This window comes from Hemitrygon akajei, chromosome 1, assembly GCF_048418815.1.
Source record: "Hemitrygon akajei chromosome 1, sHemAka1.3, whole genome shotgun sequence".
Lineage (NCBI taxonomy): Eukaryota > Metazoa > Chordata > Chondrichthyes > Myliobatiformes > Dasyatidae > Hemitrygon > Hemitrygon akajei.
In genome coordinates, this window is record NC_133124.1 from 96,697,071 (window position 1) to 96,711,435 (window position 14,365).

The 14,365-nt window shown below is 43.0% G+C and overlaps 1 protein-coding gene across 1 annotated transcript; it reads left to right on the top strand.

Moving 5' to 3' along the window:
* The first annotated feature begins 1,810 nt into the window (after positions 1 to 1,810).
* On the top strand, positions 1,811 to 14,149 carry LOC140729024 (uncharacterized). The gene is made up of 2 exons (XM_073048289.1): positions 1,811 to 1,907; positions 10,856 to 14,149. Exon 2 carries the CDS (start codon positions 10,869 to 10,871, stop codon positions 11,670 to 11,672), a length of 804 nt encoding a protein of 267 aa, XP_072904390.1. The 5' UTR covers positions 1,811 to 1,907; positions 10,856 to 10,868; the 3' UTR covers positions 11,673 to 14,149.
* Positions 14,150 to 14,365: the final 216 nt, after the last annotated feature.

Sequence of the window (14,365 nt, forward strand, 5' to 3'; positions counted from 1 at the left end):
CATCCCAGTGCTTCTGCCATGTCTCCACAATACGTGTTTTTATAATGCTTTTGACTTCCACTTTACTTAGGGGGATCTGGACCTCTATTATAGAGGATTTGAGTGATTGTTTAGCTATAATGTCCACTTTTTCATTACCCTCCACACCACAATGAGCAGGAACCCAAAGGAAGCTTACTTCTACCCCATTGTCGGTCAGTATATACAACTTGCATAGAATCTCCAATAAAATATCCTGTCTACTTTCTGATTTTCTTGATTTGATAGAGATTAATGCAAACTGTCTGAACAAATTACAGCCTTTTTCACATTATATTCTTCTATCCAAGATAATGCACTCAATATTGCCATTAATTCTGTTGTATACACTGATAAATGGTTTGATGTTCTTTTCCTAATGCTAGTTTTGTACTGAGGAATGTAGACTGCAATACCTGTGTGGCCAGACCTAGGGTCTTTTGATCCATCCGTAAATATTACTAATTTGTTTCTAAGATGCAGGTCTATATATTCTTGTACTATCAGTTTGATTCCACATTTAGACTTTTTAAAAAGTTGTTGCAGGTTTATATCTACTGTATGCATTGTAAAGATCCATGGAGGAACATCAGATAATGGAACTTTAGGGCTATATTCCAGCTCGTGTACACCATATTTTTGTGCTACTGCATCCCTGATCCATCCAAAGCTATTATAATTTGAATTATTATGTTCCCAGCAGTCTTTTAGTATAGCTTTAGCTGGACATGAATTGTTATGCCCCATGATGTCAACCCAGTAATGTAACATTAACTTTATTCTTAACAGAACCTCTTGAACATGTCTTCATGTATTTATATATTGAGTTGCTGCCACATGATTGGCTAATTAGATATTTGCATTATCAAGCAGGTATAGCAAATTATCTAGTAGGTGACACTGAGTGTACAACAGGGTCCAATGAAATTCCTTTCTTGCATGTAGCTCACAGTAAATATTCTACATTGTAATAATATGACAACAAACAGTATGGCCTGAAGTAGACCACAAAGAAATGCTCATGTGACAATAATGGAAAATTGACCAAGTTGAATTATGAGCTCAAGGAATGTCAGCACCAGCAGGAAGGGTCTGTGAGAGAGGAGACTGCAGTGCAGAAGTTGTTCTGAAATCTCAGTGTCCACGTTTGCAAGCTCCAGTGGTTTCTGCCAGAAGGTAGAAGAGAGAAAAGGGAATGGCCAGGTTGGCAGGCATCTTTGACAATACCAAGAGCCTTCCCGAAGCCAAACAGAGTGAAGATGGCCTGGATGGAAGGAAGAGTGATAAGCCCGTAATGGACTGGCTGTGCTAACCACTCCCTGTAGGTTCTGTCGGTCCAGAGCAAAGCAGTTGCTATTACAGCTGAGCTGCGACCAATCAAGATAATGAAGAGTCAAATAGAGAAGAACAATAATTATTGGCTACTTTTTGTTTGATGAACACCTCCACACGTCCGCCTGGTATTCATGAGATTTTTCTTGCAATCAGGAGCTCGTAGACATCAGCTGAAAGTTTGATTCACTGCGTATGTGTCTTTGCAACATGTGGATTCGATTCCACAGTCACAGCTCCAAAGAAAAACATTGCACATTACTGGGGTTTATGAATAAACTGACATTGAAATTCATGAATAAATCAACCACGATGCGGGGAAAAAAAATGCAAGTGTCGGAGAGCCTAGTCAGGGCAATTCTGTGCCCCATGGCAACGGCGGGACGCGACTCGGGCAGTTTCCTAGCGATTTGCCGTCGCCAGCTTGTCCATCACCGCTTCTGGCTGCTGCCTCCTCCAACCCCCAGCTCCGCTCTGCTTGCGGAAAGTTCCAACCACTGGAAAATGGTGGCAACAGCCGAGCGGCCGGAGGTAGGGTGTCGTCGGGCAGGGTAAAGGTAGGTGTTTACTGCCCTTTACGTTTATATTAGAGTTTATACATATGAATAGTATGTTAATTACATTTTATGATAATGAAACGTTTGAAGTTAAACTGAGTACAGTCGCATTTAATGGTAAACTGGGTAACGGGTCTTGGTAGCGAGCGGAGAAGGAATGGAAAAGGTTGTTCTCATACTTAGAGCAACTGTGGAATTGAATGCAATTAACATTTAATCCACAAAAACAACACAGCTCTTCTTTATTGATTGCAACTTTAACTCCAAACACCAGTAGAAAAATACAGCACAGAAATAGGCCCTTCGGCCCGTCTAATCCGTGCCGAACCATTTAAGCTGCCCACTCCCCACTTCCATCGACCTGGACCGGGACCATAGCCTGCATATACCTACTATCTAAACTTCTGTTAAACGCTGAAATCGAGCTCGCATGCACCACTTGTGCTGGCAGGTTGTTCCACACCCTTACGCCCCTCTGAGTGGAGACGTTTACCCCTCATGTTCCCCTTAGACTTTTCACCTTTCACCCTTACCTATGATCATTAGTTGTTGTTCAACCCAACCATGGTGAAAATGTCTGCTTGCATTTACCCTATCTGTACCGTTGTAGTTTTGTATGCCTTTATCAAATCTCCCCTCAATCTCTACATTCTAAAGAATGAAGTCCTAACCTATTCGATCTTTCCTTGTAACTCGGGTCCTCCAGACCCAGCAACATCTTTGTAAATTTTCCATATACTCTTTCAAACTTAATTACATCTTTCCTGTAGGTAGGTGAGCAAAACTACACACAATAATCCAAATCTCCTGTACTCAATACTTTGATTTATGAATTTATGAAGACTAATATGCCAGAAGCTTTCTTCTGCCTGTGCCACCGCCTTCAAAGAATTATGGACCTGTATTCCCAGATCTCTCCGTTCTACTGCACTCTTCAGTGACCTACTGTTCACTGTATAAGACCTATCCTGGTTGGTCCTACCGAAGTGCGACACCTCACACTTATCTGCATTAAATTCTATCTGCCATTTTTCGGTCCATTTTTCCACTTTGTCTAGATCCTGCTGAAAGCTCTGATAGTCTTCCTTGTTGTCCAGAAATCTACAACTTTGCTGATCCAGTTAACCATATTATCATCCAGATCATTGATACAGATGACAAACAAAAGTAAACACAACACTGATTCATGTGGCACTCCACTAGTCAGAGGTCTCTAGTTAGAGAGGCAACCATTTACTGCCGCTCTCTGGCTTTTCCCATCAAACCAATGTCTAATCCAGTATACTACCTAATCTTCAATTCCAAGTGACTGAATCTCTTGACCAAACTCCCAGGTGGGACTTCGCCAAGTGCTTTGCTAACATCCACGTAGACAACGTCCACTGCCTTGCTCTATCAACTTTGCTGGTATCTTCCTCAAAAAAATCTTTAAGATTAGTTAGGCACAACATACCATGCGCAAAGCCATGCTAACTATCCCTAATCAATCCACAGCCATCTAAATACTCATATCTTGCACCAGTCTGTGATTTCTCAATAAATTTGTTCCCCTTGGTTCTGAAGACTGTTGCGTGGTCTGTAGCATAGCCCCATTAACATGGTTGTACTTTCCTATTCCTCAATTCCACCCATAAAGCCTCACTACATGAGTTCTCCAGTCTTTCTTGGCTGAGCACCGCCCTGACATTTTCTCTGACTAATGCCACCCTCCCCCTTTAATCCCAGCCACTCTGCCACATCTAAAACAGCAGAACCCGAGAATATTGAGCTGCCCTTCCTGAAGCCAAGTCTCACTAATGGCTACAATGTCAGAATTCCATGTGTTGATCCATGCCCTGAGGTCACCTGCCTTTTCTGTAATACTACTTGCTTTGAAATATACACAGCTCAGAACATTAGTTGCACTATGCTCTACCTTTTAATTCCAAAAAGAACATTTTTTCTGGAATGACCACACACAATATCTAAAAGTTGTAGTTCACCTGGACAGTGGCGCCACAATCCCACCTTGGCAAATCCAGAAGGACTACATTTTGCCATTTAAAAGTTTGTTAGCCTGAATAAAAGAAGCTAAACCACACCTTTTTTTATTTCATTGTGGGACCCACATTGACCAAAAGGAGAAGAACAAATGCTAAGCATAAACTGCAGGTAGGGCTCAGCAGGTCAAATAACATGTGAATGAAAATGGATGGTTGAGATTTAAAGTTGAGACCCTGTATTGGGACTGAGAGTGTTGATGTAAGATGGCTGACATATAAAAGTGAAAGACAGGGATGAGACAGAGAATGGTAGGTGATCAGTGGAACCAAGTTGTTGGCTGTGAGGTCTTGATGTTGGGCAGATGGAATCAGGTTGGGGTGGGGAATCATTGACACGGAGGCTGGTAAGGAAGAGATCATGAGCAGAATCAAGGAAGGAGCAAACCAAATTTAGAAGAATGAGGTAATGGCCAGATGGAACCAGGTGAGGAGGATAACAGGTCTTGGTAGTAAGTGGGGAAGGAATGGAAAAGGTGTAACATGGCTGTAGACTATGTGGACAGTATGTGAAGTGTTTTTATTTAGTACAGTATTGTGTTTGACCTCACTGTTGCAGTGGAGAAGGCTGAGGTCAGACAAGCCTCCCGGATGGCCATATTTGCACCAGGTGTGTCGAGCTGCAACTCCTGAAGGACTGAGTTAGGGGACTGGAGATGCAGCTCGATGACCTTCGCCTAGTCAGGGAGAGTGAGGAGGTGATAGAGAGCAGTTACAGGCAGCTGATCACACTGGGGCCACGGGAGACAGGCAAGTGGGTCACAGTCAGGAGAGGGAAGGGGAAGAGTCAGGTACAAGAGAGTACCCCTGTGGCTGTAGCCCTTGACAATAAGTATTCCTGTTTGAGTACTGTTGGGGGGGGGGGGGACAGCCTACCTGGGGGAAGTGACAGTGGCTGTGTCTCTGACATCGGTAGGAAAAGGGAAGAGGTCCTGAAAAAAGACTACAAGGGAGTTAGGAAGGAAGTTGAGAAGCAGGACCGCAAAGGTAGTAATCTCAGGATTACTGCCTGTGCCACTTGACGGTGAGGATAGAACATAGAATAGTACAGCACATTACAGGCCCTTCAGCCCACAATGTTGTGCCGACCCTTAAACCCTGCCTCCCATATAACCTCCCCACCTTAAATTCCTCCATATACCTGTCCAGTAGTCTCTTAAATTTCACTAGTGTATCTGCCTCCACCACTGACTCAGGCAGTGCATTCCACGCACCAACCACTCTCTGAGTAAAAAAACCTTCCTCTAATATCCCCCTTGAACTTCCCACCCCTTACCTTAAAGCCATGTCCTCTTGTATTGAGCAGTGGTGCCCTGGGGAAGAGGCGCTGGCTGTCCACTCTATCTATTCCTCTTAATATCTTGTCCTCTATCACGTCTCCTCTCATCCTCCTCCTCCTCTCCAAAGAGTAAAGCCCTAGCTCCCTTAATCTTTGATCATAATTCATACTCTCTAAACCAGGCAGCATCCTGGTAAATCTCCTCTGTCCCCTTTCCAATGCTTCCCCATCCTCCCTACACTATCCACAACTCCTCCAACCTTTGTGTCGTCAGCAAACTTGCCAACAGTCCCTTCTACCCCCACATGCAGGTAGTTAATAAAAATCACAAAAAGTAGAGGTCCCAGAACCTATCCTTGTGGGACACCACTAGTCACAACCCTCCAATCCGAATGTTCTCCCTCCACCACGACCCTCTCCTTTCTGTAGGCAAGCCAATTCTGAATCCACATGGCCAAACATCCCTGGATCCCATGCCTTCTGACTTTCTGAATAAGCCTACCATGTGGAACCTTGTCAAATGCCCTACTAAAATCCATGTAGATCACATCCACTGCACTACCCTTATCTATAATGCCTGGTCACCTCCTCAAAGAACTCTATGAGGCTTGTTAGACACGATCTGCCCTTCACAAAGCCATCCTGACTGTCTCTGATCAGACCATGATTCTCTAAATGCCCACAGATCCTATCTCTAAGAATCTTTTCCAACAGCTTTCAAACCACAGACATAGGGCTCACTGGTCTATAATTACCCAGACTATCCTTACTACCTTTTTTGAACAAGAGGACAACATTCGCCTCCCTCCAATCCTCCAGTACCATTCCCATGGACAACAAGGACATAAAGATCCTAGCCAGAGGCTCTGCAATCTCTTCCCTCACCTCATGGAGTAGCCTGGGGAATATTCCGTCAGGCCTTGGGGACTTATCCGTCCTAATGTATTTTAACAACTCCAACACCTCGTGTCTTAATATCTCCCTTAATGTCAACATGCTGCACAACATCAACCTTACTCATATTGTCCTCACCGTCATCAAGTTCCCTCTCATTGGTGAATACCAAAGAGAAGTATTCATTGAGGAGCTCGCTCACTTCCACAGCCTCCAGGCACATCTTCCCACCTTTATTTCTAATTGGTCCTACCTTCACGACTGTCACCCTTTTGTTCTTCACATAATTGAAGAATGCCTTGGGGTTTTCCTTTATCCTACTTTACAAGGCCTCATGCCCCCTTCTTGCGCTCTCTTCACCCCCTTCTTAAGCTCCTTTCTTGCTACCCTATATTCCTCAGTAGACCCATCTGATCCTTGCTTCCTTAACCTTATGTATGATGTCTTCTTCCACCTGACTAGATTTTCCACCTCACTTGTCACCCATGGCTTCTTCATCCTACCGTTCTTTATCTTCCTCACCAGGACAAATTTATCCCTAACGTCCTGCAAGAGATCCCTGAACATCGACCATATGTCCATAGTACATTTCACTGCAAAAACTTCATCCCAATAGGAATAGGATGAGGTGGAGGATAAATGTGTGGCTGAGGTTTGGAGCAGGGGGCAGGGATTCAGATTTCTGGATCATTGGGAACTGTTTTGGGGCAGGTGTGACCTGTACAAAAAGGATGGGTTGCACTTGAATCCCAGAGGGACCAATATCCTGGCAAGGAGGTTTGCTAAGGCTGCTGCGGAGAGTTTAAACTAGAATTGTGAGGGATGGGAACTGAACTGAAGAGACTGGAGAAGAGAAGGTTGGCTCACAAACAGTGAAAGCTTATAGGCAGTGCGAAAGGGAGGATAGGCAGGTGATAGAGAAGGGACTCGCTCAGACTGAAGGCTTGAGATATGTGTATTTTAATGCAAGGAGTGTTGGGAAAAAAGCGGATGAGCATAGAGTGTGGATCAGTACTTGGAGGTATGATGTGGTGCCCATTATGGAGACTTGGATGCCTCAGGGACAGGATTGGTTACTTCAAGTGCCGGGTTATAGATGTTTCAGAAAGGGCAGGGAGGGAGGCAAAAGAGGTGGGGGCTTGGCACTGTTGATCAGAGATGGTGTCACAGCTGCAGAAAAGATGGCCACAATGGAGGGATTGTCTATGGAATCTCTGTGGGTGGAGGTTAAGAACAGGAATGGATCAATACTTTACTGGGTGTTTTTTTATAGGCTGTCTAATATTAACAGGGATATCGAGGAGCAAATTTGGAAACAGATCCTGGAAAGGTGTAATAATAGCAGAGTTGTCATGATGGGAGATTTTAATTTCCCAAATATCGATTGCCAACTCCCTAGAGCGAGGGATTTAGATGGGGTGGAGTTTGTTAGGAGTGTTCAGGAATGTTTCTTGACACAATATGTAGATAGCCTACAAGAGGAGAGGCTGTACTTGATCTGGTATTGGGAAATGAACCTGGTTAGGTGTCAGGTATCTCAGTGAGAGAGCATTTTGGAGATAGTGATCACAATTCTACCTCCATTACCATAGCATTGGAGAGGGATAGGAACAGACAGGTTAGGGAAACATTTAATTGGAGTAAGGGGAAATATGAGGTTATCAGGCAGGAACTTGGAAGCATAAATTGGAAACAGATGTTCTCAGGGAAATGTACGGAAGCAATGTGGCAAATGTTCAGGGGATATTTGTGTGGGGTTCTGTGATGGTACATTCCAATGAGACAGGGAAAGGATGGTAGGGTACAAGATCCGTGGTGTACAAAGGCTATTGTAAATCTAGTCAAGAAGAAAAGAAGAGCTTACAAAAGGTTCCAAAAACTAGGTAATGATAGGAATCTAGATTATAAGGATAGCAGGAAGGAGCTTAAGAATGAAATTAGGAGAGCCAGAAGGGGCCATGAGAAGGCATTGTCAGACAGGATTAAGGAAAACCTCAAGGCATTCTACAGGTATGTGAAGAGCAAGAGGATAAGACGTGAGGGAATAGGACCAATCAAGTGTGACGGAAAAGTGTGTATGGAACCGGAGGAAATAGCGGAGGTATTTAATGAATACTTTGCTTCAGTATTCACTACGGAAAAGGATCTTGGCGATTGTAGGATGACTTGCAGTGGACTGAAAAGCTTGAACTTGTAAATATTAAGGAAGAGGATGTGCTGGAGCTTTTGGAAAGCATTAAGTTGGATAAGTCACTGGGACTGGACGGGATGTACCCCAGGCTACTGTGGGAAGCGAGGGAGGAGATTGCTGAGCCTCTTGCAATGATCTTTGCATCATCAATGAGGATGGGAGAGGTTCTGGAGGATTGGAGGGTTGCAGATGTTCCCTTATTCAAGAAAGGGAGTAAATATAGCCCAGGAAATTATAGACCAGTGAGTCTTATCTCAGTGGTTGGTAAGTTAATGGAGAAGATCCTGAGAGGCAGGATTTATGAACATTTGGAGAGGTTTAATATGATTAGGAGTAGTCAGCATGGCTTTGTAAAGGGCAGGTCATGCCTTATGAGCCCAATTGAATTTTTTTTGAGGATGTGACTAAACACATTGATGAAGGAAGAGCAGTAGATGTAGTTTGTATGGATTTCAGCAAGGCACTTGATAAGGTACCCCATGCAAGGCTTACTGAGAAAGTAAGGAGGCATGGGATCCAAGGGGACATTGCTTTGTGGATCCAGAACTGGCTTGCCCACAGAAGGCAAAGAGTGGTTGTAGGTGGGTCATATTCTGCATGGAGGTTGGTTACCAGTGGAGTGCCTCAGGCATCTGTTCTGGGACCCCTACTCGTTGTGATTTTTATAAATGACCTGGATGAGGAAGTGGAGGGATGGGTTAGTAAGTTTGCTGATGACACAAAGGTTGTAGGTGTTGTGATAGTGTGGAGGACTGTCAGAAGTTACAGCGGGTCATTGATAGGAGGAAAAACTGGGCTGTAAAGTGGCAGATGGAGTTCAACCCAGATAAGTGTGAAGTGGTTCATTTTGGTAGCTCAGATATAATGGCAGAATATAGTATTAATGGTAAGACTCTTTGCAATATGGAGGATCAGAGGGATCTTGTGGTCTTGGTCCATAGGATGCTCAAAGCAGCTGCGCAGGTTGACTCTGTGGTTAAGAAGGCGTACTGTATATTGGCCTTCAACAATCGTGCCATTGAATTTAGGAGCCGAGAGGTAATGTTGCAGCTATATAGGACCCTGGTCAGACTCAGCCTTTTTTCCTTGGAGTGATGGAGGATGAGAGGTGATCTGATAGAGGTGTATAAGATGATGAGAGGCATTGATCGTGTGGATAGTCAGAGGCTTTTTCCCAGGGCTGAAATGGTTGCCACAAGAGGACACAGGTTTAAGGTGCTGGGGAGTAGGTACAGAGGAGATGTCAGGGGTAAGCTTTTTACTCAGAGATTGGTGAGTGTGTGGAATGGGCTGCCAGCAATGGTGGTGGAGGCGGAGATGATAGGGTCTTTTAAGAGTCTTTAAGATAGGTACATGGAGCTTAGTAAAATAGAGGCTGTGGGTAAGCCTAGTAATTTCTAAGGTAGGGTCATGTTTGGCACAATTTTTGGGCCAAAGGGTTTGTTTTGTGCTGTAGGTTTTCTATGGAAAAAAAAAAGTCTGAATTGGAAAGGGAGTTGCATGTCTTTTGACTGGAAGTTCAAGTTGGCTGATATAGATGAAGTGCAGGTGCTCTAAAAATGTTAACTCATCTCACCATGTAGAGCAGGCCATAATGAGAGCACCAAATGCAATTTATCAGATTGGAGAAGGTGCATAGAAATCTCTACCTTAATTGGAATAGCTGTTTAGATCTGGGTGGTGTTGAGAGAGAAGATGAAGGGACAGGCATTGCAGCTGTTATGGTTGCAGAGGAAAGCACGAGGGGACAGGGAGTGGTGAGTGAGAATAAGATGAGCAGGGCAGGGATTCAGAGAGAGAATGGCCACTATGGAAAGCAGTTGGAGGGTTGGGAAGAGGGGAAGATATGACTGGTTATAGGATTCCATCTGAGCTGGTGGAAATGGCTGAGGATGATATTCTAGATGCAGAAGTGAAAGGATCAGGGTTTTTCTGTTTGTTCTGTGTGGGGAGAGGGGAGGATGGGAAATGGGGGAAAACATGTGAGGATTCCATCAACCACAGCAGAGGGGAAGCCACACTTCTAGGAGGAGGAGGATGCTTCAGAAGTCAGAGCAGTAAGTTTTATCTTGTCAACACACAGGGTTGAGATGGAGAACCTGAGAAAAGGGGATTATATCATTTCAAGAGAAGGTGTGAGGATCTGCTGTTGGGAGTTCATGGGTGTTTAGTAGATATTGGTTACTAGTGGATCTCCAAAATTGGGGAGAGAGAGATATCCTGAAAAGAAAATAAGTACCAGGTGAATTTGAGGGCAAGGTGGAAATTGGTGGCAAATGTGATTAAGGGTCAGAAGAGCAGGGAGTATAATCATAGCAATAGCCTATTATGAAGTTTGAGATTTCCATGTTGGCAGTTATGGTTCTCTGCATGTGTTGTGAAGGATTTGTTAAACTTCAGACAATGTATAAGATTTTGAGTGTTGAAACACTGTTCAAAACTGAAAGGGACAGTTCAGAATTCTGCCACATGACATTGTGTTTTTCTGTAAGTCGATGTGCCTTTTTTTAGAAAGTTAAATACATTTAATTTTTTGTAAATGTAGGGAAGTCTCCAAAATGTCTGCACAGCAATTGAAATCCTCTCAGCACAGCCCATTACTTTACTCTGCCAGTGGCATCATGCAAAACTTTTGGAAGTACAGGATTGGGGATGATTCCTCTAACAATGGCAAGAAGAAATTAAAGCTAAGGGGCAAAGAGCTACAATCAGTTCCTCAGGAGATATTTGACTTGAGGGAGCTTCAAGTGCTGGAGATGAGCCCAAAATGGGAAAGCTGCTTGAATTATAGGATGGACACTGTCCCTCAAAAAATTGGTCAGCTGTCTGCCCTTACTGTGCTGAATTTGGACACCAATGAACTGCGAGACATCCCACCTGAGATCGGAGCCCTGAAAAATCTGGAAACTCTGACCCTCAGTAACAACCAACTGATCTGCCTGCCTGTTGAGATAGAAAAGCTGCAGAAGTTGCAGAGCTTGCATCTGGCCAACAATAATTTCCTGGAGATCCCTGGCCAGGTGTGCCAGCTCCGCCGCTTGACATTTCTGGATGCCTGTGACAACAAGATAAAGTTCATCCCTCACAGCGTTTGCAACCTGAAGTCTTTGCAGACGATGCTACTGTATTTTAATGCATTGCAGAGCCTGCCTGATTCTATCTGCAGTCTCACAAACTTGCGCACCCTCTGGCTAGGAAATAATAGCCTAAGGAGCCTTCCCATCCAATTTGGGCACCTCGTCAATCTTGATTGGGGCTCCAGCCACTCTTCTGCAAACTTTGAGGGCAATCCACTCGAATCCCCTCCTCCTAAAGTATGCAGTGGTGGACCTGAAGAGATCAGTCGTTTCTTCGCTATGTGAAGGACTGAGGCAGAAGACCAAGTCAATCAATTTGCAAAGTGTGAATTTATAATTAGCACAGTGCATAGGTACCTAACTACATTGAGCTAATACTTATTAAAAAATACTGTTACATTTCTCTGAAAAATGAAATCAGGTTACCTATCTCCAAGGAACAAAGAAAATCTCATGGTTGTTGTCAGCTCAGATTAGAAAACTATGCATTTTTTTTTGTGAAAGGAATTAATGAATGTGGAATTAATGAACGGGGAACTTAGAAAATACTAACAGCCATACAGTAGTTGGAAACTAGTGATTGTGCTGTATCACATAAAGGAATTAACTGACTTTTAGAAACATAGAAAACCTACAAGACAGTACAAGCCCTTCAGCCCACAATGCTGTGCCAAACATGTACTTACTTTAGAAATTACCTAGGATTATCCATAGCCCTCCATTTTTCTAAGCTCCATGTACCTATCCAAGAGTCCCTTAAAAGACCCTATCGTATCCGCTCCACCACCATTGGCGGCGCCCATTCCACGCACTCACCACTCTCTACGTAAAAACAACTTTACCCCTGACACCTCCTCTATACCTACTTCCAAGCACCTTAAAACTGAGCCCTTCTGTGTTAGCTATTTCAGCCCTGGGAAAAAGCCTCTATCTTCACAATCAATGCCTTTCATCATCTTATACACCTCTATCAGATCACCTCTTCATTGCTCCAAGGAAAAAAGGCCAAGTTTGCTCGACTTTTGTAGTTTTATTTCTGTAATGCTGATTGTTAGCCAGAGGAATTTAAGGTGGGGGGTTATATGGGAGGCAAGGTTTGAGGGTCGGCACAACATTGTGGGCCAAAGGGCCTGTAATGTGCTGTACTATTCTATGTTCTATGTAAAAGTAACATTTGTTTCTGGCCAATGTGATGCAATCAGCTTTCAAAAGAGAACCGAATAAAACTTAACATCAAGTTGTTGTGCAGCCTGTTTATTGATGCCTTTGAAGTGAAGGACATTCCTTCCAAGGGTGTCACTCCTGCTATTCACCAGTCCAAGGAAAAAGAAAGGATGTTTCTTGGCGATTGTCAGAATGGAAGCAAAGTCCTGATGCAAAGACTGAGCATGTTAGAATTCCACAGGAGTTTATCAGCTTAGCAAGGAACTGGCTTGATTGGCACTTGGGGCTACTGAATGGATGGAAGATCAGTGATTAGTGTGCTCCTCTCCCAAGGCACCCAGCTTCCAACCTCAAAAATACATCAATGCCTTTGCTTTTGAAGTTGGCAGTCAGTATTAGGTATTTCTAGTCAATAAACTCGGGAATTTTCCCCAACTCCTCTCAAATTTTATTGGTTAAGAGATTGGAAAGAGAATGGCTAGAAGAAGGGGAATAAACCCAATTTGAGAGATCATTTGTAGTGTTAAAATAGTGTTGCTAATCTCCTGACAGCCTTAAGCAACTGTAGGCGGAATGTACTGTTCAAGCTGCACATATTTGTTATTAATTCTCTGCCAGCTTCTCAACTATTATTAGGACCCAATAAGATGTACTTCTTTTGTGTGGATATCTTATCAGAGCAGGACAGCTCAGCTGCCACTTACGTTTTCAGGAATAAATTAAGATATAGGAGTCCACGGCCCAGAGTTATTTGTTCTAAAAACAGAAGCTGTTGAAAATACTTAGCAAGTCCAGAGGCATCATTCTCTGCCCATATAATGCAATGTGACCTGCTGAATGGCTCAGCAAATTCTATTTCAAATCTCTAATGGCTTCAGGTTTTGATTTTCAGATCAGAGGGCTATTTGCCATAAAATCAGAAGTAGTAAGCTGTTATTTCTTTACCAACCCAAGAAAAAAATCTTCAGAATTATGATTTAGTTGAGGAAAAACTGTTCGTTAGTGGAAGGAGGGTATGTAAGCAGAAGGCACGGAATTAAGGTACTTGGTGAAACCAAAAAAGAAACAAAATGGGATGAAATGAAATTCTGTACATGATCCATGAAGGTTGACAAAAACAAACTCAATAGCAAATTTCAAAACAATATTATAGTGTTGGCCATAAAGAACACTTTTTCATCAACTTCGGAGTGCCATAATAGTCCAAATCATTTCTCCCAATTGTCTGTCTATTGCATAATTTGCTACTTTCCCCTAATCAGGGTGAGTCATGTTTGGCCATAATGCTGCCTACACCCATTAGTGGCTGTTATTTGATGTTGTACTTTGCTGATCAACTGGAAAGGACTTCTGTTCCTTATGAAGTTCATGCCAGAAGACAAGATTAGCAAAGGAATTCCCAATTCTATAGAAATTATAAAATGAGCACAAAATAAAACATAGACTGGACAATAAAGAACAGTGATTTGATGGGAAAATAAATAAAGTGATCAGAGAGAGAGGTACCCTGTTTCTGAATATGAGCACTTTAGGATGTTGCTGTTGACTAACAATTCTGTGTCATGTCAACTTCTGAAGACAATAAAATATTGTATAATTGATTGGTTGGTTGAGAGTTATTCAGATTGATTGGTCCTAGTACACAATGCAAAAAAATTAACACCAGACACACGAATAGATTTTTTTAAAAATTGTATTGGTCTCTGTGCTGTCATCGACAACATATAGGAATTGATTTTGAAACCAATTAACCAGCTAAAATGAATTGTGGGCAAGTTCAAGTTTGAGTTCACCTACACCTACAGTTTCAGCTT